The sequence below is a fragment of the Balaenoptera borealis genome (assembly GCF_965194805.1).
Source record: "Balaenoptera borealis genome assembly, chromosome: 1".
NCBI classification, from domain to species: domain Eukaryota; kingdom Metazoa; phylum Chordata; class Mammalia; order Artiodactyla; family Balaenopteridae; genus Balaenoptera; species Balaenoptera borealis.
In genome coordinates this window covers 75,860,536-75,885,419 of record NC_138860.1, presented here as the reverse complement: position 1 = coordinate 75,885,419, position 24,884 = coordinate 75,860,536, and the positions used below count along the sequence as shown (strand labels likewise).

The 24,884-nt window shown below is 46.4% G+C and overlaps 1 protein-coding gene across 7 annotated transcripts in view; it reads left to right on the top strand.

Moving 5' to 3' along the window:
• Window positions 1–24,884, top strand: part of LOC309634891 (carboxyl-terminal PDZ ligand of neuronal nitric oxide synthase protein) — a gene marked incomplete at its 5' end in the record, with an annotated part of 304,374 nt that overhangs the window by 257,894 nt on the left and 21,596 nt on the right. For 5 of the 7 annotated variants that reach the window (XM_082405414.1, XM_082405410.1, XM_082405412.1 and 2 more), the window contains 3 exons: window positions 3,432–3,573; window positions 17,246–17,412; window positions 19,039–19,218. In XM_082405414.1, the coding sequence (XP_082261540.1) occupies window positions 3,432–3,573; window positions 17,246–17,412; window positions 19,039–19,218 (489 nt within the window). The other 2 variants (XM_082405411.1, XM_082405416.1) reach the window with 2 other exon arrangements.

The window sequence follows — 24,884 nt, the reverse complement described above, 5'->3', positions numbered from 1 at the left end:
ATTTTCTACTTTTTCAGGGGAATCAGATAGAGGTGAGGGTCAATTGCTTGTCCTAGTAAATGTACTAAAATGTGAAAATGAGACACGGAGAGTACAAATATTAAGCATTAAGACCAGCCACTTCCTTACGACCGTTTTGGGCTTGTAAATAGTTGGTTGAAACCAGTGGGTGTGTGTGTCATACATTTGTCCTTGATGAAGGTGGCAGAATAGAGATTTGAGCTGGGTTCCAGGTTCTGCAGATGCTCAGTCCTGAGTGTATCCCATCATCCACTGGCAGTGTGTGATGCATGAGAAATGCAGGTCCTCTGAAAAGTCGTTTCCCACCAGCTATATCCTCATACTTAAATCGGAGTGTTTCCTTCCAAAGAGAAGTTTAGAGATCCTGTCCTTTCCCCTGTTAATCCCTTAGACTCAGGGACACTTGAGTCCCTTTCATTTTTTAATACTATCTTAAAAGTTAGTTAAGGGAGGTATCTGTGACTTACGGAGTTGGGGGGATTTGTAACGTGTCCTCCTTAGGAGAACCTGAGATTTTGTAGCAACAGATGTGGTAGTAAATTTGGAATTTTCTGTGTGAGTATATATTTTTAAGAGGGAAACTGGGTCTGTACTCTGGTAATAATACAACTGGGAAAAGACTAACTCAGCCTTTGCAGATACTTATGCAGTATGATTTATCTGGGTTAATTTATGGAAGATAAGGAAGTAATGGAATTAAATGCGGAATCTCTACATATCATTTAGACTTACCATATTTTATTTCTAGACCTCCCAAATTTGTCCTTTTCTGCCTCTTGTAAAGATGTGTAAGAGAGCAGAATTTCCGAAAGTCAGAAGAAGGGAAAGGGGAAAGGCTCTGTGTAATAGACACTGGCTATATTTGGTGGGTAGAATATAGCATCTCTAAGGTTTGGTAAACTGGTAGTAAGCTTTGCTGTAAAAGATTAACCACAGGCAGTCTGCTCTTATTCTCATAAAGAGAATAAGTAACAACAGATCTAAGGAGGCCTGGGGGAAGAACACTTTTGAGTGGAACAGTATCTTCTTTTTCACCTGAGGGTTGAGCTTCCTGGCTCAGCCTCCTCATCAGAGCACAGCTTGATTGCCAAAGGAGGTGTGAAAGATGTGCTTGGCCTGGATTGGTTAGGGACTGTGCCCTCTAAATGACACTTTTTTTTTAAAGATTTATTTATTGATTGATTGATTAATAGATTGATTGATTGCTATGTTGGGTCTTCGTTTCTGTGCGAGGGCTTTCTCTAGTTGCGGCAAGTGGGGGCCACTCTTTATTGCGGTGCACGGGCCTCTCACTATCGCGGCCTCTCTTGTTGCGGAGCACAGGCTCCAGACGCGCAGGCTCAGTAGTTGTGGCTCACGGGCCTAGCTGCTCCGCGGCATGTGGGATCCTCCCAGACCAGGGCTCGAACCCGTGTCCCCTGCATTGGCAGGCAGATTCTCAACTACTGCGCCACCAGGGAAGCCCCTAAATGACACTTTTAAAATATATTTGGGGAGTGAGGAAGGTGGGGGCTTCTTGCTTAAGACCAGTGCCTGCTGCTCTTCAACTTCCAGCGCAGACAGAGCAGTTATCTCCTAGATAGTACAAACTTGTGGCGTGAGAAGGGGCCTAAGCCTGACCTTTGGTAAACAGGAGGAAGTTAAGGTTGGAGGTACAGGACAGAGGCTCTGACCCACCCCTGGGTGATGGGGGATCCCACAGAAGTTACTCATCTCTTCCTGCCTCACTTAAAGTTCTCATCATCCAGACACGTCAGGATGGTCCAGGTGAGAGGTCAGTTAAGAACACTTCTGGAGTTCGCATCATGGGCGAAGAGAGGTCTGAGCGCTAAGACGGTCACTTCTAGGAAGTGGTTTGAGGAACATCAGGAGGAGTAGACGTAGACTGAGATCTGAAGTAGGCCTATGACGACGATTGGCCAAGATGCCTTTTCATCTTAACATGAATACTCCGGCGTGAAATGAAAAGGGAGAACACAGAAGTAATGTCAGGCTTGAGGAAATAGTAAGGGGAGCGACTTGGGGACTTAACACCTAGCAGAGAGTGAATTAGAGCAGTAGTTCCATACGTGGGATCCAAGGCCCGTAGGGATTCATGAAGATAGTAATGGAGAAATATGAGCTAATTTCAATATTATGAATAGTGTAAATGAATCATACGTTTATCCTCAACAAGGCCTTACAGGCTTATCAAAACATTGGACTCTGCATTTGTCTATAATGGCATCGGTTTGCTGATGAGAAGCTCTACCTGACTGCTGATGTTACCTCGGGGTTTTTTAAATGTGCTGGGTGAACTGATGGTGTCATTAGGTAGTCACAGCTGACCTGAAGTCAGACCATCCGAGTTGTGATTAATCTTAGACTCAAGGCATGGAGTGACAGCCACAGTTAAATGCAGTGCAGTCTATGGTGGCAGAGTGTTTGGGGACCACTGGTGTAAAAGGAGAAGTGACCTAAGCTTTCCCAGCCTGAGCTCTTAAACTCCGCATGGCTCTCACTGAAGTCATTCAGTGAGTCTTTGAAAGAATGTGAAAGCAGACCGATTATCAAATTATAATCAGTTATCCAGTTAGAAGACCATGCCCTGAAAACCTTGCATGTGGTTTTTCCTCATGGCCTACGTGGGCCACTTGAGACTCCTTCCAGGAACAGGCTTTTTTGTCCTGTCTCCTGCTGTCCTAGTAGGGGAATACTGGGAGCTAGGGTTAAGCTCAGTGCTTGGGCAGTTAGAGGAAGAGGTTAAATAGCAAGAAAAAAGAAAGAAAGAAAAGAAAAAAAAAAAAGAAAGAAAGAAAGGAAGTAGCCAAAGAATGGACCCAGTGAGAGACATCTTTAGAGCAAGGCTGGGAAGCTCACCTTAGATACCGTTGGCTGCCAGTGGTGTTCCAGGGAACTTGGACTCTAGGCCTCAGCTGGTTCTGCTGTTTAGACCACGGCTTCTCAACCCTTGGTCTGCAGGAACACCAGGGAAACCCACCGCTTCCAGCAGAAAAAAAAAATGATGGCTGAGTTACTCTTAGTGTGATGAACCCATGGAACATTTGATAATGGTTGGCAAAGAATTCTGAAGCATATCAGCCACTTTTGTCAAACTTGCGAGGCGGAATTGGGCTAAGCCCAGAATTGGGTTGTTTGCTATCTGTCCATTCAGTTGACTGATGGTTTCAGAACTGTGGTGACAATTTCTATTTTCTGGAGTATTTCGGGAAGGGAAAATGTCTTTGCATTCTTCTTTGTGAGTATGTGCACATCCAAACAACATTAGGTTTTTCCATCTCTTTCCTTTGCTGGCTTCATGGGTTTCTGTCTGCATGCCTCTTGCACATCCTCTCCCACTTCGGCCCTTCTTGTGTCCTTATAGAGGGTCTCCACATCCTTCCTTTTCTCCTTTCCTTTCTCCTTCCCAGAGCCAAGCCATGCGGATCGTCCGGACGGTGGGGCAGGCCTTCGAGGTCTGCCACAAGCTGAGCCTACAGCACACGCAGCAGAATGCCGACGGCCAGGAAGACGGAGAGAGTGAGAGGAATAGCAACAGCTCAGGGGACCCAGGTAGGTCACTGCTGTGGGTGCGGATGGACAGGCAGGTAGGCACACAGCGTGGGGCGGTGAAAGTGAATGGTGGCCCAGGAATGGGGATGTTCAGGTGGGGAGCGGTCTGGTTTTAATCTTGAGCTGATCCCCAAAAGAAGCCTGTTTCCTCCTGGTTCACAGATTCAGAGTGTGGGGCTATTTCGCCGGCGGGGTGACTTCCCCTGGAGAGGTGGGGAGAAGATAGGCAAAAAGACTGAGAGAATTGGTCAGAGAATCAAAGATATCTTTGGGATATTTCAGCCCAGCGAACAGTCCTAAGGATCAGCTTATCCTGGCTAGATTTTTGGACTCTGAAAAATAAAATTCTTCTGAAAATAATTTCCTCCACATTCAGATTCAATTGTCTCCCCTCCTCCATCTTACCAGGACCAAGTCCTTAACTCTGAGAGTCCTCTTGGGGGTGTGTGTGTGTGTGTTCATGGGTGTAAGCAATCAGTTCACTTAAAAAACATTTGATTTTCTCCGTTTCTCTCTATATTCCAAATTTTCTTTAAGGAATATGTGTTACTTTTATAACAGAAAATTAAAGATATTTAAACTATCAAACAAAGAAGCATTTAAACTGGATATCAGGAAACACATTTTAAAGGTAGAACTGTTTATGCTACCAAGTCAGACCCCAAAGAAAATTACCGTACAAAAGCACCTTCATAAAACAAATTAGAAAGAAGATAATTACAGTTATCTAAGTAGGTTTTTTTTTTCCCTATTTCTAAATTCTGTAGTTCTATGAACCCTCAGTGTGGACATTATTCCAATATCTCCAATCTTCAAGTCTCATTAAAAGTCAGGAATAAGACTAAGGTGTCTTTTATCATCTCTATAATCTAACAGTAAATGTGGGGGAAAAGGTGTGAATATTAGGCAAAAAGTTAATATTGTTTGTACATTTTTATGTGGAAAATCCATGAAAATAAACTGAAAGCTATTAGAAATAAAAGAATTTAGTTAAAGAGGTGAGGTCCAATAAATACATATGAATAACTATGGTTTTCTATTCCAACAACAACCAGTTGGAAGTCATAGTGGAAGCAAATATCCACTAAAATAACAATTTAAAAAGATAAAATGCCTATGAATAATCATAATAAAACATATATGTTTTATATGAGGAAAATCATAAACAATTGGAAAGTTCTTGGTTGGGAAATCTCAACATCATAAAAATGTTAATTCTCCTTACATTAATCTATAAATTTAACATTACAATACAAATTTTTAACAGCAAAGTAGGCACCTTGGTAAGCTATTATATTCAAAACTTATGGGATACAGATAAAAGAGTGCTCAGAGGAAAATCAAAGGCTTAATTATTTACATTAATAGGTGATCAATCATGAAAATCAAATTAATTAAACATTCAATTCAAGAAGTTAGAAAATAGCAAAAGAAATCTCATACTGCAAAAGGCATTATCGCAAAGTGGTGAAGAGTAGAGACTCTTGGTTTACATTCTAGCTGCAGTGTTCACTGTCTGTGTGATTTGGGGCAAGTTCCATAACCTCTCTGTACCTTAGTTTCCTCTTTTGGAAAAAATAGAAATAACAGTAGTGCCTACCTCATAGAATTTTTGTGTTGATTAGATGAGCAGATACATTTCAAATGCTGAGTCTGGTGCTTGGCACATGGTAAACACCAAATACATGTTAGCTATTATTATTTTAAAATATGGGAAAAAACAAGAATAGAAAAAATCCTGGAAGAGATGAGTGATGACAGAGGAGTGGCTTTCCAGGTACAAAAACATATTATAAAGCTATAATACGTAAAACTGTGCTAATGCATGAATAAGTGCGTGAATGAATCAGAACAGAAAGCTCAGAAATAAACCCAGACACAAATGTTGACATAGTGTGTGATAAAGGTAGAATCCCTATGGAGAAAAATGTGGAAATTATTAATTTTGAAAATTCACATGCTTTGACCCCCAAATTACCCTCAAATTCCCTTCAAAGAATTCATGTTAAGGGTAAACCCATACATATGTGAAATAATGCATACATAAAGTTACGTAAGCAAATAATTTGTTATAAAAGCAAAAAATCAGAAATAGCAAGAGAGGATTTTAAAATAAATTATGGTTACAAATAATGGAATATTACACAGAGTTGGTGTACTCTATGAACTGATAAAAAGTCATCTCCAAGATATTTTGTTGAATTAAAAAAAAAAATCAAGGTCCAGAACTGTGGATATGATATGCTACCAATTATATTGTAGAAAAATATATACATATAAATGTAAGTGTGTGTGTATATATATGTATATATATACATATACACATGAAACCATATATGTGCCTACGTATATATATGTATATATATACATATACACATGAAACCATATATGTGCCTACTCTGCGTAGAATGTCTCCAGAATGATACACAAGACACTGGTAACTGTGGTTCATTCTGGAAAAAGGAACTAGGTGGCAATAGTGGGAGAAAGATGTACTTTTCATTATACCAGACCTATAGCTGGCCATGTTGCTCAGAGAACAGAAGCTGATCTGCTCACTTCTGAACTGGAGGATTTGCCCTCAGAGCTGCTAGCTGAAAAAGATGGATACCTTTACGTTATTAACTGTTCTTTGGTAATGCCCTGCTCCCCTGTTGGTGGAGAATCATAGCTAAGCCTCAGAGGCTTTCAAACCCACGGTACCACTAGCAGCCAGGATGCACATATACAAAGAAATTCTAATCAAAAAGTAAAGGGCATTGTCTCTGGTGAAGCCATTTATTCCTGGAGTGAAAGGGGTTGGACATAGGGAGGTTACCTAGAGGTTGAATGTTTGAACTTTGTTCTTATCCCAGAACTCCTGTCTGAGGAGCTTGATCCTAGCCTCCAAGCACCTAATCAGAACTAACTTCTCAGCCATTTGCTAAAGAGGTCAGGATGGTATGGTTTGGCCTTTTGGAGAGAAGAGCTGGATAGCATTTCATATAGACTATTCTGAGGGGTAGGTCTTCCTTCCCTCCTGCAGTGGGAGCTACTCCTTCCTTCCCCTTCTAGACCCTGCAGGGGTCTTCTGGGTGGGGGTGGGTTGATATGATTTCCTGTGATACTAGGAAGGATTCTCTCTGGGGGTGAGTAGAGATTCCAGTAGGGATCCCTTCCTATCCTGTTCTCTGTCTTGTCTTCCCCCACTCCTCCCCTAGCACCCTGAGTGTATCGTGTACCCTCCAGCCGTTGTCAGTGCTGTTTCAATTGCCAGTGGTTCCTGCATTTACCCCAGGCAGCCATTCGACTCATCCTTCACTATCCTGTCTTCTGGGAAGCCTGCCTTCCAGCTTCCACTGTCCCATCCTCTTCCTTTCCCCTTCCTGAAAACTTAAACACTTTTTTCCTCTAGGTTCCTATGTTCTTTTCACTCCTGGCTGACGCTGTTAACATTAGCATTTAGCCCACTGTCTACCAGATACATAGTGTCCTCCTATCTTCAGTAGAGTGCAAGCTCTGGGAGGGTAGGGACTGTTCCTGGCATAATAAATACTTGTTGAATAAACTGATAAACATGGTCAGTGATTGTGGCAAGAGATGTGTGTCATTTTAGTCATTGTCAACAGCATTTATTCGGTGCTTACTCTGTGCCAAAATGAGCATGGAGATTGAGTAGAAATTTCAGCAGGGAGTGACTTCTAAACAGTCCCCTTGATGAAGAACGATGACCTGGATGGGGGGAGTAGGTAGAATTGAGGTGATATAGCCTAGAGGGTGAGACTGGCAGGCTGAAGATAGTAGTGATGGTGGCTGAGGCTGCAGATAGAGACCAACGTGGTTACGCTCTTCTGACTAACAGGTGGTCAGCGTTGAGATACCGGGCCCATCAGCTACATGCACCTCTCCTTTTATAACCTTTTTGGTGATAACTTTTTCAAATTACAGTAATATATGTGAGATTTCAGCTATTTGGCACCTTCTATATACCATTCTCCCTAAGAAGAATGTAACTGATGTTCTACATGTAGAAACATCTCCGTTCATTTTAGGGAAATCTGTCAGGCCCAGTGTAGTTGCTTCAGAGTTTAAGATGTCAAAGCACTGAGTGTATCTCTTTAAGGAGGTCAAGCATGGGTTGGATATGCTCTCCATATATCGTATTGGCGTCTCTGCAGAGTAAAGGGAGTGGTAGGGGCTCTCCCCAACTCATGTAAGGGAGAATCTGGCCTGTGGAGTGATGTAAATTGTATTTTTCAGGGAGATACACACACACACACACACGCACACACACACACACACACGCACGCACACACACACACACCCCATTTTAAGGGGCTCTCCCCAACTCATGTAAGGGAGAATCTGGCCTGTGGAGTGATGTAAATTGTATTTTTCAGGGAGATACACACACACATACACACACACACACCCCATTTTAAGGAATTGGCTCATGTCAAACACACACACACACACACACACACGCCCCATTTTAAGGAATTGGCTCATGTGATTGTGGAGATGTGGCCAGTCCAAAATCTGCAGGGTAGGCTCCAGGCTGGAAATCCAGGAAAGAGTTGCAGTTCAAATCTAAAGGTGGTTTGCTGGCACAATCCCTCTTCTTCCAGGCAGGTCAGTCTTTGTTCTGTTAAGACCTTCAACTGATTAGTTGAAGCCCACCTACGTCATGGAGGATAATATGCTTTACTCAGAGTCTACTGATTTAAATGTTTACTCTCATGTGAAAAATACCTTCACCGCGATATCTAGAATAATGTTTGGTCAAATATCTGGGCACCATGGCCCAGCCAAATTGGCACACAAAATTAACCATCACAGAAATGAAAAGGCAGTGTGGCATGATGGGAGAGAGTGTTGGACCAGCAGACTAGAGAAGCAACTGAGAGTTTGGGTTCTGGCACCTGAACAGCTGGGCTTGAATCCTAACTCTACCACTTCTCAGCTGGGTGATCCTCAGCAAACTTTATAGTCTCTCTGGATCTTTCTTATCTGCTAGGTGTTGGGAGATAATGCATGTAAATCAGCATCGTGCCTAGCATGTAATACACTCTGAATACACATTAGCTATTAGCCAGTTCTCCAGTTCAGAGTCTCAACTATGTGACCCCATCTATGCAGTGGGGGCAGTGGACAAGAAGATCTCTGAAGTCCCATGATTTTATGACAGATCCACGTTAAATGATTAATCAGGTGCCCTCTGAATGCGGTGTAGTGCCATTGCCGTGAAGTGAAACCTACTTTGAGTATCAGTGCTTGGAATTCTACAGATCTGAGATGGGAAATATTTTCTTATCAAGCCCCGTAGTCACCTCCCTTTTACAGCCCCACTTGCTTCCTTACTGTCTCTAAACTGCTAGGAACACGTTCCTTTTTTCCGTAAATTCTTCACCCGGAAGAATTTATTGACTCCATTAGGATTTTTCTCTGTAATGGGGCACCTTGAAGCTCCACAGTGGAACTGTTGGTTGGCAGGTTTTCTTTTCCTTTTAACAAGAATCTTGCTTCCACATTAGGGAGCTTTCATTTAATGCAGTGTTTATCTTTCCAGTGGAGCTGCCCCAGGCAGGACGTTTGTTATGCAGAGGAAACCTGTTTACTCTGGAGGAATTGGAAAGTGCGGAGGATTTGCTATCTTCTTTGATGTCTTGTCAGCCCTTTCCCTTCTGGGTTTCGGGAGTGCTTTTAATGAAGGTCCTCACTTTCATTGTGTGTGCTGCCTCTCTCTTTCTTTCTCTGCCTGCCTTTCTTTCCTCCCTCATTCTTCCCACCGTTCCCTACCCTGGGGGAGATTTATCTTTTGTATCTTTTGGCAGCAGCCGCCCTTGGCCAGTACCCGGGGCTCAGAGCCAGGTGGGGCCACTGCCCCTGTTCCGCTTGCCTTGCTTTGCCCTGTGCAGTTTCTTTGACTCCTGGAGAGGGTTTCCTGGGAGAGATCCCGTTCCCCTGGAGGCGTCCCTCTTCCCACGGCAGCAGACAATCCAACGTGGGGAAGGGCTTGGAGCCCTTTGGAGATTAGAGCCTCTTAAAAATAAAACTCTTGCCATCTAGACAGTGAGCAGTGGATTCAGGAGTATTTACTGTGTACCTGTTACATCTGCTGGACCTGGGCATCTGGCTTATTCAAGCAAGCACACCACTGACCTTGTGTCACTTCCACGCTCCCACCACACCTGCTCTTCCATCTCATCAGGCCACCACTGCCTGATCCTTTGGTTCTCCTTAGTTTCAGTTCCCTTCCTTCATTCAGCAGATGTTTATCAAGTTTCCACATGTGCCAGGCTCGATTCTGGGGATACTGTGAACACGACAAGGTTCCCGCTGGCGAGGAGCTCACATTGAAAGTTGGGGTGGGGGATCAGACAGATGACAAACAAGACCATTTTAGGGGATGTCGATGCAATGAAGAAGATAAAGCAGGGTGGCTGAGACTACAGGTGGAAGCAGCCTGTTGGGAGACGAGGTGGTGCAATGGTTAAAAGCACCAAGCCTGGAGCCAGACTGGCAGGCTTTGAGCCCCAGCTCCAGCCTTACCAGCTATGTGCCTCAGTTTCTTTATCTGTCAAATGGGGATAATAATAGTGCTTAACTCTCAGGGTGGTTATAAGGATAAATGAGTTAAGACATGTAAATCCCTTAAACTAGTGCCTGGAACATAGTAAGCACTATTTGAGTTTAAGCTATTGCTGTTGCAATTTTGAGGCAAAAAGTGGCCATTTCAAGTACTTTTGGACTGAGCTGATAATCCTTTTTTTTTTCTTTTTCCAACCATTTTATTTTGAGGTATAATTGACATGTAAAAAGTTCTGCATTCATCCAACAGTACTTACCCATTTTGCCCTGTGACGCTGGCCCGTTACACATCTGTGGTCCCCAGACTTGGCCCCAGGCTACTTTGCCATTCCGCAGTCCTGCTTTTCACTTATCCCCAGTTTCCGTCTTGGTGGACAATGTTCTTCTCCTGTCCGAGATTCACCTTTTCACTGCCTCTGCTTTGCCCCTCATCTCGCCTCTTCCTAAACCCTGAGCCATCAGCTCTCTCTCCTGAATCAACACCTGAATCTTCTACTGTGCTGGCTTTTCCCCCCACTGCAGATAGATAAGGTCAAGTCTTTTCCATCATAAAAAAAACAAAAATCAAACCTTCCTTGTCCCTGCATCTCCCCCAGCCTATCTCTTTCCTCTCCATAGTCAAGCTTCTTGCGAGACACATTTATACTCATTGTCTACGTTTTACCCCACCCTCGCCATTAGCCCTTCAACCTCCAGCGATCTGGTGTCTGCTGCCTGCAAGTCCTTCCTGAAACGACCAGTCTAAGTCACTGAAAGGCCACCTAGTCGGCAAATTGAACCAGCCTTTCTCTGCAGTGTGCACCACGGGGAATGAAGCACTCCCCTTCCCCAGCTTCTGGGGCACCCCCACCGCCACCCCGCACTCTTTCCTTTTTCCTCCGATAGCTGCTTTCCAGCATCCTTTGTAGGTTCTTCTTTTTACCTACCCCTCAGGTGTGGGGATTTCTCCTGGGATTGGCCCCTGTGCTCTTTATTGACTTCCCATGGTTTTAACTGCAGCCCAGACCTTTTTCTTGAACTCTCCACTTATGAATAGTGGATATCTCCAGTTAGCTGTTACGGACTCTCACAATTTCATTCTCTTATCCACAATCCTCCTTCTCCTCAATTTTCCCTAAAGGATGCCAGTCTCTGCTCAGTCACCTAAATCAGAGTTGTTTTTTTTTTTTTTTTTAAACATTTTCAAGACTTTTTGTAATTTTTTTTTTTAAAGATTTATTTATTGATTAGTTGATTGATTGCTATGTTGGGTCTTCGTTTCTGTGCTAGGGCTTTCTCCAGTTGCGGCAAGCGGGGGCCACTCTTCATCGCGGTGCGCGGGCCTCTCACTATCGCGGCCTCTCTTGTTGCGGAGCACAGGCTCCAGACGCGCAGGCTCAGTAATTGTGGCTCACGGGCCCAGTTGCTCCGCGGCATGTGGGATCTTCCCAGACCAGGGCTCGAACCCGTGTCCCCTGCATTAGCAGGCAGATTCTCAACCACTGCACCACCAAGGAAGCCCTAAATCAGAGTTTTAAAACTCATTCTACATGTGTTCCTCTCGCTCTCCCTCCCCATCTCCTCCTCTCTCCCTCTTTCCCTCCCCCTTCCCCGCCCACAGACAATTGGTTACCAAGTCCTATGATTTCTGCACCCCAGAAGGTATTTCAGATTTGTCCCCTCTGCTCTGTCTTATGCCACCTCTTTAGCTTAAGGCCTCGTCTTTCTCACCTAGAGTATTGCTTTCTATCTTGTCCCTTATAGATCTATCCTCCACATCATCCCTAGGTGAAATTTGAAAAAATGAAAATCTTTTGGTATTACTTACCTGCTCTCCTTCCTTCAAGATCAGATCCTGACTCTTCCTGGTCAGGTCCCTCCCGCAGAGTCATTTGCAGTGTCTCCAACCATGCTGTGGATTTCTGTACCTCTGTGTCTTTGCCCTTGCCTTGCCCTCTGCCTAGAGTGCCTTCCATGGCCTCCCCTCCCCTCTGCCTGCTTCTTCACCTGCCTTAGCTGGTACTCCTTCCTCAGGAGGTGTTTCCCCTCTGCACAGGCTTCTCTAACCCCCGTCTGAATTAGATGTTCCTCTTCTGTTGTCCTGCACCCTGGATAGCTCCTTCATAGGTGATACAGCCTCATGCTGCATCTGTGGTTTATGTCTGTTTCTTCCATCAGGCTGGGGAAGCACTGAAAGCACAGATTTTGCTTATTCATCTTTATGCCCAGTAGATTTCTTTTGTATACAGGGTTCTTAACAAATACTTATTGAATAGATGAATGAAATCAGCATATGTCGAGAGACTATTCAGTGTATCCAGTATACTTTAAATAAACAGTTTAAAAAGCACTACCCCCTACCCCAAGTTCAGTCTTACCTGTCCCTATTACAGTTTGAAATCCATAGTGCCCAATCCTGTAAGTTTCCTGGTTTTACCAGAAGATTTTTGTATCATTTCTTGTCCCTTAGGCTTGTCAATGTCAGGAACATTGCAAATACCAGATTTTGTCCCTTGTCTGATAGGACCTGAAGAAGACCATTTGCTGTGGGTCCCTTTTCGAGATATTGTGTTATCTGATACACTAACAGGCACACACACAATAATAATATCCCCCCATCTAGCTTGTTCTTTCTCTCTACCCCAGCTTTACCCCCCTGGTTCTAACAGACCTGTTATTATACAGGCATACCTAGGAGATAGCGCGAGTTCAGTTTCAGACCACAGCAATAAAATGAATATTGCAATAAAGCGAGTAGCACAAAGTTTTTGGTTTCCCAATGCACATAAAAGTTACCTTTACACTATACTGTAGTCTATTAAGTGTACAATAGTATTATATGTAAAGAACTGTACATACTTTTAAAATACTTAATTGCTAACAAATACTGTCATCTGAGCAAACCGTAATCTTTTTGCTGGTGGAGGGTCTTGCCTCAGTGTTGATGGATGCTGACTGATGAGGGTGGTGGGTGCTGAAGGTGGGGGGGGGTGGCTGGGACAATTTCTTAAAATAAGGCATCAGTGAAGTTGGCCACATTGGTTGACTCTCCTTTCACAAACAATTTCTCTGTAGCAGGCAATGCTGTTTTATAGCATTTTACTCACAGTAAAACTTCTTTCAAAATTGGAGTCAGTCCTCTCAAACCCCGCCACTGCTTTATCAACTAAGTTTATGTAATATTCTAGATCCTTTGTTGGCATTTCAACAGTCTTTACACATCTTTGCCAGAAGTCGATTCCATCTCAAGAAACCACTTTCTTTGCTTATCCATACGAAGCAGTTCCTCATCTGTCCAAGTTTTATCATGACATTGCAGCAGTTCAGTCACATCTTCAGGCTCCCCTTCTAATGCTAGTTCTCTTGCTGTTTGCACCACGTCTGCAGTTATTTCCTCCACTGAAGTCTTGAACCCCTCAGAGTCATCCATGAAGGTTGGGATCAACTTCTTCCAAAATCCTGTTCGTGTTGACATTTTGGCCTCTTCCCATGGATCACAGATATTCTTAATGGTGTCTAGAATGGTGCATCTTTTCCAGAAGATCTTCAACTTATTTTGCCCAGATCCATCAGGAGAATTGCTATTTATGGCAGCTATAGCCTTATGAAATGTATTTCCTAAATAATAAGACTTGAAAGTTGACATTACTCCTTGATCCATGGGCTGCAGAATGGATGCTGTGCTAGCAGGCATGAAAACAACATTAATCTCATTGCACGTCTCCATCAGAGCTCTTGGGTGACCAGGTGCATTGTCAATGAGCAGTAATAATTTGAAAAGGATCTTTTTCTCTGAGCAGTAGGTCTCAACAGTGGTCTTAAAATATTCAGTAAACCATGTTGTCGACAGATGGGCTGTCATCCAGGCTTTGTGGTTCCATTTGTAGGGCACAGGCAGAGTCGATTTAGCATAATTCTGAAGGGCCCTAGGGTTTTCGGAGTGGTAAATAAACACTGGCTTCAACTTCAAGTTGAAGTCACTGGCTGTATTAGCTCCTAAGGAGCGTCAGCCTGTCCTTCGAAGCTTTGAAGCCAGGCATTGACTTCTCCTCTCTAACTATGAAAGTCCTGAATGACAGCATCTTCCCAATATAAGGCTGTTTCCTCTACATGGAAAATCTGTTGTTTAGTGTAGACACCTTCATTAATGATCTGAGCTAGATCTTCTGGGTAACTTGCTGCAGCTTCTACATCAGCACTTGCAGCTTCACCTTGTACTTTTTCGTTATGGTTATGGCTTCTTTCCCTAAACCTCATGAACCAACCTCTGCTAGCTTCAAACTTTTCTTCTGTAGCTTCCTACCTTCTCTTAGCCTTCATAGAATTTAAGAGAGTTAGGGCCTTGCTCTGGGTTAGGCATTCACAACTTGGCTAACTGTTGCAAGAGGCCTTGCTTTTGACCTGTTTTGGCTTTCAACGTGCCTTCCTCACTAAGCTTAATCATATCTAGCTTTTGATTTAAGATGAGAGACATGTGACTCTTCCTTTCACTTGAACGCTTGAGGCCAGTGTAAGGTTATTAATTGGCCTAATTTCAATATTGTTGTGTCTTAGAGAATAGGGAGGCCCAAGGAAAGGAAGAGAGATGGGGGGGGGGTGGGAGTGGCTGGCAAGTGAAGCAGTCAGAACACATTTATTAAGTTCACTGTCTTATATGAGTACAGTTTATGGTGCCCCCAAATAATTATAAGCAAAGATCACTGATCACAGATCATCATAACAAATAATGAATAGCACCTAATAACAAATAATGAGAAAGTTTGAAATATTGTGAGAATTACCAAAATGTGACACAGACACAAAGTAAACAAATGCTGTTGGAAAAATGGTGCCAGTAGACTTGCTCAATGCAGGTTTGCCACAAACCTTCAATCTGTAAAAATGAAATATCTGTAAAGTGCAATAAAATAGGTATGCTTGTACTCTCTACCCGTTAGCTGTACTAAATCTATGAGACTCCAAATGTGATCATCAAAGAACCCACTGAGTGGCAGGAAGTCTCTCAAAAAGCAGTCCCATAGTTTGTGACTTCACGTACATCAGGCTTGGTTTGGGAACTCCACTAGTACAAAGAGAATGGCTGAGAAGTTTGTTTTTTAATGACTCCCCCAGAAGCAGAGCTAGAACCTAAGAGATTTTCCAGTCCCTTCTGGGCTCCTGGCCTGGGCATCTCCAGACCCTCTGGAGGGCTGCTTAGTTCTCGTCATTCGGATATCCAGGGATGAGGGGCAGCTGCCTCTTATAGCCCACTTCCCTGTTCTGCTACCCTGTCGTGACACTGTTGCCTTTGTTAGTGTTTACTGAACACCTTCTCTGTGCCAGATCCTTGGGAGACGTGAATGAAATACACCCTTGGTCTCAAGACCAGAAGGGCACAGTTGATATCATGTGCTAATTAAGTGCACTGACAGATGGGTGCCCGGTGCTGTAGGAGCCAGTCCCTCCTGATGACTGATGGAGATCTCTCCTCAAACGCAGGCCCCGTTCACCCTGCTCACTCCTCTGCGGGCAAGGAGACTCAGATGCTCAGTTCCCAACACCATCCACCTACTAAGAAATAGTCACGAGTTATCCATCGGCCTCCCTCTCACAGGATCAACCTCTTCATCGTCAAGAAGGTCACTTCTGGGTGCAGGAGGTGGTAGAAAGCGGCCCACTCCCTGTGCTCCTGCCGGCTGGTTTACAAAGGGGCAGGAGAGCTGCCCTGCCAGGCCATGGTCCAGGGCCCTCCTTGCTGTTACATGCCGTTGCAACCCTTAGCAGTCCGTCTCCCAGCTCCCAGAGCAGCCAGCAGGAAAACCAAGCACACTGTTAGCTTTCTAAATACCGCCTTGCTTCCCCCGATGACTCGTATGGGTTTGCATGAGAAGACTTGTTAGAACTATTTGTTCTACAAGGCAGGCCCTCTGATGACCAAAGCCTGGCTCCCTGGGTTGGCCTTAGGGTTAGGGAATCAACTCTTCATACTTCCTACTGACATTAGCCTGTGCAGTTTTACAATTGGTGCTTGGTCTCTGAAGCCTTTTAAGAAGTTTTATTTGGCTCCACGAGGCGTCCAGTGCGGTAACGCAACCGATCCCGGAGAAGCCGGTGGGAGCCCCGGGGAGAGTTCTCTTTTCTTTGTGAAGGGCAGGGCGCCCTGGAATGGGTTCGCCCCAAGAGAGGGGCCCGTGCCTTGGAAAGCGTCACGGTAAAACAAAAAAAATTTAAAAATTAAAAAAAAAGAAGTTTTATTTGAAGACAGTAGTGATGAACCTAATCCCAAATGTAGAGAAAAAAGTGTTTCCTGGGAAATGCCTGAGAATTGCCAGGTGTTTTTATAGAGCCCAGGAAAGAGAGAGGAACAGGGAATGAAGAAAAATAAGAAACAGTGGGAATTTCATACATGTGCTGAGCATGTGATCAAAGACATGGTCACTGTCTTCAGTAGGAAGGGGCAAGTGGGAAATAGACAAGACATGAAAATCAGCCACCTGTCTCTCCCCTGCCACTGCCGCCTTCTCCGGGGCCCTTCCCTAGCTTCTGCCCCTGGGGGACGGTCAGAGGCAGGCTCTGAGGATGGGAGACTGATGTACTGTGTGGGATGGGGCCTCGGATCTCCTTGTCCTTATTTTTCAGGCCTGCAACCCTCCCACCCACCTAACGCAGCCTCCACTGTATAGTTGAAGGAACTGGGGCCCAGGGAGTGAGGTGATTTACCCCTTATCTGACAGCCCGTTAGGAGCATGATGGGGGAAACTCCTACATCTCTGGACTCCCAGTTCAGTGTTCTTTCCCTGGGCTGTTTCCACTCCTGAGTTTGGATGAGGTTGAGATGACTGTCATCCCTTTCTTCCAGGGTCCCCACGCCCTGTCAGCATAAACATCATGCCAGCTTGGCAAAGCAGTCATGTCCAGGCTTGAGGAAATGTTGTCTTTGTTTCTGGACTTCAAAAGGACATTAAAATGTGAACATCTTATTGGATTGGAAATTTAACGGACTTGAGTGAAAAGATATGTGAAAATGTCGCAAAGCCAGAGGCGTCCCTAGGCGTGACACAGCTGAAGACTAAAGTGTTGGGAAAGTAGGGCGTCGTTCTTAGTGTGGCTGATCCCTTCCCTGCCCTCTCTGTTGTCCCTGTAGGCCGCCAGCTCACCGGAGCCGAGAGGGCCTCCACGGCCACCGCAGAGGAGACGGACATCGACGCAGTTGAGGCCCCGCTCCCAGGGAACGATGCCCTGGAGTTCAGCCGAGGTGTGACCGACCTCGACGCGGTAGGGAAGGAAGGAGGCTCCCACACAGACTCCAAGGTGAGCCGGAGGTGGCCCACCCAGCTGGTCTGCATGCATATCACCTCCCAGAGCAGTCTGTGTCACAGCCTCTGCCACCGTCAGTCACCTCTTAGCCCCTGCCGGGTCACCTTTAGAGTGAGGCGCTCCCCAGCACGGTGGTGGTTCCAGAGCATGTTTTACTTCCTTTCAGAGGGGCCTAACTTCTAGAGATTCAGTCCCCGTGTGTTGATGCTAGACGCCGCTGCGTGTCAGGATGCCACAGAGCTCATTCCTGATGCGCGCCACCCTCCAGGGTCCCATCAGTACTCGGTCCCCTTCTTCTCAGTGGAAGCCCCACCCTGACTGGCACCTCGTCGCTGCACAATACCTGTGCATGGCTAAACCTTGCACAACGTGACGTGATCCCCGGGGGCTTAGCTGAAGGAGCAGAGTGAGTTTGGGCTGCCTCTGCCTGCAGCTAGCAGTTGTGTGCCTTTGATGCTCCTGAGGAGGCTGGAGATTGGCCCCTTGGAGGTTAGAAGCTGCCAGACCACCTCAGGCATCATCAATTTCACCCTCGTATCTTACGGGTGAGATGATGGACGCCCTCAAGGAGTTCCTGATATGATCCAGGTTAAGAAACTAAGAACCTCCAACCCGAAGACAAAACAAACCCCCCCTCCCCAACCAACAGGAGGAAAATACTGACAAATTGCCCTTCCTGTAGATTCCCTGCCAGTTCCCTGTATCAGGAGTGCCTCTCTTTCCTCACCATGCAATGCCTTTTCTCAAGTGGAAGTCGTTAGGCTGGTTCATCAGAAGGAGAAACCTGTCTAGTTTGAAGGGCAGTGTTGTTTCAGATTGTCTGCCTGATATCTTCTTTGGTGCCCAGTTTGTACTCTGCAAGTGGCGAAAGCCCTCTGTCACTGGGTGCTTCCTCTTGCACATCTGCAGAAGGACCAGCAGCAGAGCTGCCAGAAATCAAATTCAACCCTGAGCTTGAATTCTCTGCCTCACAGAAACCGTCTTAATGAAAGTGTCCAACTACCAGGAGGGAGACACGAGGGAAGGGAATGGAAACTGCTTTCCCCTTTCAGAGAGAGGATCTCTCCAGACCACTCTCTGTGTCCCGACTTTCTTCCCTGGTGGCTCTCCCTGTGAGAGGAGGCCATGCTGGGCTGGAGCACCTCCCTCACGTGTGGCCAACTCAGGAGAACCCTGCAGAGCCTGGAAGAGGGAGCCCTAAGAACACAACAAAGTAAAGGTAGAAGCCGCCTCATAGTGGGGTGGTAGGTAGCTATCTTTCATAGAGGCGGATCCCTCTAAGTCCAGAACCTCAAGTAACTCAACAACATGGTATAGTTGGAAGCTGTGGGCAAGAGATGGGATGGTCTCAGCTGCCTGGTCTCCCATCACACGGCATCAGTAACTCAGGTGTCCAAACAGGGTTTTCTGACTCTGTGGTCCCAGCCCAGGCCATCAGATCATCATCTCCTCTGTGGGGGTCTGTCCACATTTCCACTGGAGACGTAGCATTTCCAGCTCTTGGTTAAAAGCGGGCCATTTCACCCCACCCTCCTACATGCTGTAGGTATGAAAGGCAGAGTGAGGCCCCTAAAGGTGGCGCCTGCCCAGGGTCACGCGGTGTCTCCTCTTCTCCGCCAGGTCTCACCCCGCCCCCAGGAGCCCATGCTGACAGCCTCGCCCAGGATGCTCCTTCCCTCTTCTTCCTCGAAGGGCCCGGGCTTGGGCGCAGGCACGCCGCTGTCCACCCAGCACCAGATGCAGCTCCTCCAGCAGCTCCTCCAGCAGCAGCAGCAGCAGACGCAAGTGGCTGTGGCCCAGGTTCTCCTCAGCCTCCTCCCTACTTCGCAGGCTCCACTCTCATGGGCTTGACGCGCCTTCCTTAGCGAGGGGCACAGGGCAGGTTTACAACCTAGCGAGCTATGAGGGATGGCTCCCGCTGTTGGGTCATTGCTTGTTGAGGAATGGGGGCGGCGGGGAGGGGAGAGATGGGGGACGCGGTTGAAATGGGAAGAAGCGTTTTGGCTTCCCGTGTACCCCCCCGCTCTGAGTTGGGCTTGGCTGGCTTGGCTGGATGTTGTTGGATAATGATTTGAACTTACTAAGGAACAAGATGCACATAATTTCACCCTTCCTTTCCTACCTTCATTTCCTGGTGTTTGGGGTGGGAAGGGACGCCTCTGGAGTCAGGACAGATGTGACTTTGTGATACCACTCTTAAAAGAGTTTAAAGTATGAATTTGTCCCAAACACCCTTGCAGAAGCTACCACCCTGGAAACCTCGTCCATAGGGGTTTCCATGCCTCTGTTAGTCATCTACGCATTCCAGGAAGGATTTTTTTTTTTTTTTTAAGATTTCTCCAGGCAGAATTTGATACCCTACTGGCCTGGAGTTCATTATATTGGGATTTAACTTACAGGAACTTAGGCGTAGTATTTGAGCCATAATGAGAAGACTTGGCTTAGATTTCAGGAGCCAAGTGCTGTTTGAGCCCTGAAGACGTGTTGTGCTGCTGCTGCTTTATAAAGGAGGGGTGAGCTGATTTCCCTGCTGCTTTTAGCAGGGATTCCTTTCGCTTGCTTTCTGTGGAGGGCATGGTAGTCCACATCTTCCTTGGAACTAGTGAGTCCGAGCTTCATCTTCTCTACGGGCTATCGGGGAATGGTGAAGACACAATCATTTGTACCATTTACAGGCTGAATCCTGCGGTAAGAGTCAGACAGGGTGAGGACCTGGGTGGGTAGATGAAGACAGTGAGGAGGAGGGTGGGGTCTTCAGGGTTTGGAGAGTTGGTGAGAGATGGGGAAAGGCAGCTCTATGCATCGACATTCTACATCTGGTCAACCAGGCTGGCCTTCTGCGTTCTTGAATGAGAACACGAAGACTTCTCTAGGGAGCTCCTACCGATCCTCATCATTTCTTCTCCTTACTCTTCTCATGACCCTTGGGTGGAGTGAATCACCCAGGCGGAGCCGTCCTTTCCAACACATACCCCTTGAGGAAGCATCCAGCAGCCTAACCAAAACGATGCAATGACTTGGGTCTTGAAAAGACCTTCTTTATAACAGTCTCACTCTGACCTGGGCCTGAGGCCCAGCCTCATGGGTGCCTTTTGCAGCCAGGTTTCAAGAGAGTAAAATCAGTAGGGCACTGCTTCCAAGTGATTTGAACCTTTTTAAAAATCCAGACCATGAACCCAAAAGGATGTGTGCTAATTCTAGGAGGATTCGCAGGTGTTCCCAAAACAGCAGCAAAGAGGAGGAATGTCATTAATGGCTTCTTATATTTGGGGGAAAAATCATTGCCTTTTGTCAGATAACACAATTCATCTCCTCTAGTTACTAACGGAGGGGCTGTCCCGAGAATGCCCTCCTCCCAGGTGTGATGGCTGACAGGGGCACAAAGCCGGCGTGCTGCAGCACAGGGCCGTTCAGCAACTCATGTCATTTCCAAAAGTTTCCCGTTAAATATAAATCCATCCTCCAACCATGATACTTTTCTCCTTCAGCATATCAATTGCCAAGTAATTATTATTTATCTAAGAATGGGCTTGATGCATATTCATGATGAATATTGTCGGAGAGGCATTTGAATGTGAACTCACTGCTTAATACTAAAGAGAAACTATTTGCAAATGTATAGTCTGCACAAGAAGAAGAGTGTTGTGGCAGTTACCGACGTACTCAGCAAAGCCACAAGACCTGTAAGTCTCCCACAGTCGGGATGAAACCCTAAGAGTGGTTCTCTGGCCCAGAATCAAGCATCTGTCTCAAGGAGACATCACTGCCCTGGCCCTATTTTAATTGCCTCTGTCCTTGAAGACAGTGAAGCTAGGAGAGGGGAAGAGCATGGTGCTTGCATTTCACTTGATGAGCCTCTCTCAGTTCCAGCCACTTCCACAGGCTGGACACCCTCAGCCTCTCCTGCACTTGGAATCTGTTGATTATCGTTGGTGGTGTCCTGGTTGTCTCAGTTTGGGCATTGACATGATTGAAAGGCCCCCAGAGTGCATCTGTATCCCTCACTGATGAAATGACTTGGGGTAGGGTCGTAGACTTGTAAAATCTTCAGGTCAGACAGTACCTTGAGGTCTTCAGAGAGCTTCTGGAGGAGACTCCTCTGCCTCTCTCTGCCTTCCTCATAAGCAGTCTCTTCAGTTTGCACCTTCCTTTGCTGCCCGGGAAGGAAGCAGCCGTATTATTGTAACCTCTCAACTGGCTTTCCGATCCCCTGCCCTCCGGACCGATTCAGTCCTAAACCAGCCTTCAGCTACAGGTTTCTCTGCGTGTTCCTCTCCCACTCTCTTTGTAGCATTTGATCCAAGGGCTTTTTATTAGTATCCATATCTTTGGGTATAAACGATATAAGATATATAGGTGGACTAATAGGTCTTCTTGGCATCTTTCATGCCTTTAAAATATATCAAATCTGGCATACTTGGTTTCTCTGCACAGTGTCCAGTATGAGGTTAGCTTTTACTTGTTCTGTCAGACTCTGTTGTCATCAAACTGCAAGGTTTCTTTCTTCGTTAAACTACCAGCAGTCCCCAGAATTCCAGTGGGTAATACTGTGACCTCAGCACTTTGGTGGGAACATATCCTCCTTTGCTCTGGGGACAACCAAGTCCTTCACAGCATTCTGATTTGGTCTAAGACCTCACGATCTCTCCCAGCCTCTCCCTAAATCGGTTCAGAGCTGGCCTAGAAAGGGCCTGTCCTGGCCTTAAAGGTATCCAGGCAAAGGTGTCGCTCAGCTGCCTCTTAAGCATTTCTAGATTAGACCTCAGTGTGTAAATAGTGAACCCCAAGCCCTTTGGACCACTTTCCCGACCCAGCATGAGGCTTGCCTGGCTGCACTAGCTTCCTGCTTTTAGATGGACCAGAAGTTCAAGGGTGCGAATGAGAGTATAGCCAAGCCTTGAACCAAAGCTGGGATGTAGCTGGCGCCCGCATGGCCACAGGCTGGGCCCACATAGCTCCAGAATTGATCCAGGCGCTGTGGCTGACTGGCAACAGTTAAGTAGGCCAGGCTCCTTCACAGTTTGCCAATTCCTGGCCTAGCTCATGGGGAAAATGTTATACTGCAGCTCAGTATTGCTATTTATAGATTTCTCCTCTACCTGCTGCCACTTGCGCTTGTTCTGAAACAAGTGATTGGTTACTTATGCTTCGCAATTGTGTATGCCGTAGTTAGAGGAACAGCGCTAAAAAACCCTCCACACCCCGCCGAGGCCCTAGATTTAGCATCTGGCCTTGTGGCTTCTCCCAGTCCCCAGCACCCTGGGTGCACTGCCCAGGTCCCTGCCTTGTGCATGCTGAGACAGCGCTGCCTGCCTCCGCTTGTGTGTCCGGTGTGTGTGTGTGGGCAAATCGCTCTGGTTCTCTCCACTGCCATTTCCATGTGCCTGCCGCTCCCTAACTTCAGCCTGGGCCTGCCCCCACTTCTCGCGGAGGAGCTGGAGTCCAGGCAAGTAGGCTGGAGAGCCAGTGGGCAGTGGTCTGGTGTTGCCGGGTGGGTTGAGGGGGTGGGTATCTGAGTTTTGGGAAGTGGCACCGAGCTGGAGGGCACAGGGTCGAACTTATGCTTGTAGCGCTGTGGCAGGAATGCAGAACTGGACACCGCCCTCCAGGCGTGGCCCTCCCACTGACTTAGAGTGTGACCGGAGTAAGGCATTGCCAAAGACCACACAGCTCTGGAAAGGCAAAGCTAACTCCTACCTTTTCAGAAATTGATATGGCCTACCTTTGCGAAAGGTGTCTGATGCTTTAAGAGTGTGCTGAGTACAAATAAGTCCCGCCTGGTAGGGAAGAGGTGGTGTTATCTGCCCCTGTTGTGCCATGGAGGAAGCGAGCACACAGCTGTAGCTGACTGCCCAAAGCCAAGGCTGAAAATAATGCTGCCGCATTTTGGTGCTTCAAGGCCAGGCCCACATATGCAAAATACAGGGATTATTAAATTGCCTCGAATTTAAAGGGAGTCTGGGCTGTTTTGTCCCAGCTTGGCCTGGTCTGGGTTCTCCTGTGGTGTTCAGGCTGCTGCAGAGAGAGGTCGGAGCCTTATGCCTGCTGCCACTTTTGACGGCTGCAGGAGCAGAAGGGCTCGTTAGCGCTGGGTTTAGGCAGCGGCAGCAGTGTGTGCTTTCTCATTCCCAGGGTTTGAAAATGCCTGAAATGTTATAACTACGTTTGCAAAGCTAAAATTCTTATTTAGTCTGGCACAAGGAGCACTCAAACACAGCATTTTTCATGGTGCTGAGTGCCAGTGGATTTGTGATGAAAGCATTTGATGCAAGGGTCGTCTTTTATGTCTTGATGGTACCTCCACCACTGGGATGGTTACCTGCAAAAGAAACTTCCAATTTTTTTCCCCCTGGCTTCTGTAGGAGGGAATTCCTCTTTTGTTCCCAGTCCGAATTCTCTGACTTCCCAGTGGAAATCTAGAAATGTTCTTCAGTGAGCCTTTAATGAATGGCCCCTGGTACTGACCACTACGTCCACCGGGATGTGAAATCACAGACTGTCCGAGCCTCTAGCCAACTCTCTCAGTTGAAAGGTGGAGAAAGTGAGGTCCAAGCAGAAGTGAATTACCTGCAGTTGCATAGGGAGTAACCAACAGACTCAAGTGTTCCAGCTTCTGTTGGGATGTTCAGATGTGGGGTTCAGGCACCTGAGTCTGTAGCATGTGTGTGCAGGGAACCCTCCAGAGGTGCCAGTTAGTGGTAGGCAGATTCTCCACTTTCTCTGTTTACATGCATTGAAAGTTTTGTTCCACATTTATGCCTAACGTTTCTGTTTTGTTCCAAAGAAAATAGAAAATGGATAATTAACAATTCTGTCTGCTCGGTACATTCCTTTCAATGATACTCTTAGTTGGAATAAGTTACATTACTTGCGGATAGAAGGTTAAGGTTGGCCTTTCCTCTGGGAGCCCTTCTGGGGGTGGGCTTCCCACAGCAACTGTCCTGTTTCTCAGAAGCAACAGGATCTGGGGGACTCTCGGGTGAACTACCTCCATGCCTCAGTTTCCGAGGAAGATAGAGGCTTAATAGCCATCCACCATCTGATATCCAGATTGAAATATTATTGCCACTCTTTTCTCTGTTCTCACCCTTCTCTAGATCTCTCTTTAGATTATCTGAGGCAAGAAAGGAGGCTGATTTCTGGACCAAAATATCAGTTCTGTCCTTAGCAGCACCTGGTGGAGGACAGATTTACTTTAGATTCCTTAGGCATCCTCCCCACTGAGGGAAAGATCGGCCTCACCTTGGGAGCCACTAATGGAAAGTGGCAACTAATCTCATTAGTGGCCCCACTTAGAAGCAGAGCCAACTGCAGGATCAGGTCCTTAAATCCGGGCAGCGGGGGAAGCAGCTGCTGCATCCAAGAGTATGATCTCCGAGTGCTGGCTGCTGGGAGGGAGGGCAGACACTGGGCGGGCAGGACCCTGGGTCAGGCTTGGCCAGACTGTGGGGTGGACATGGTCTTTT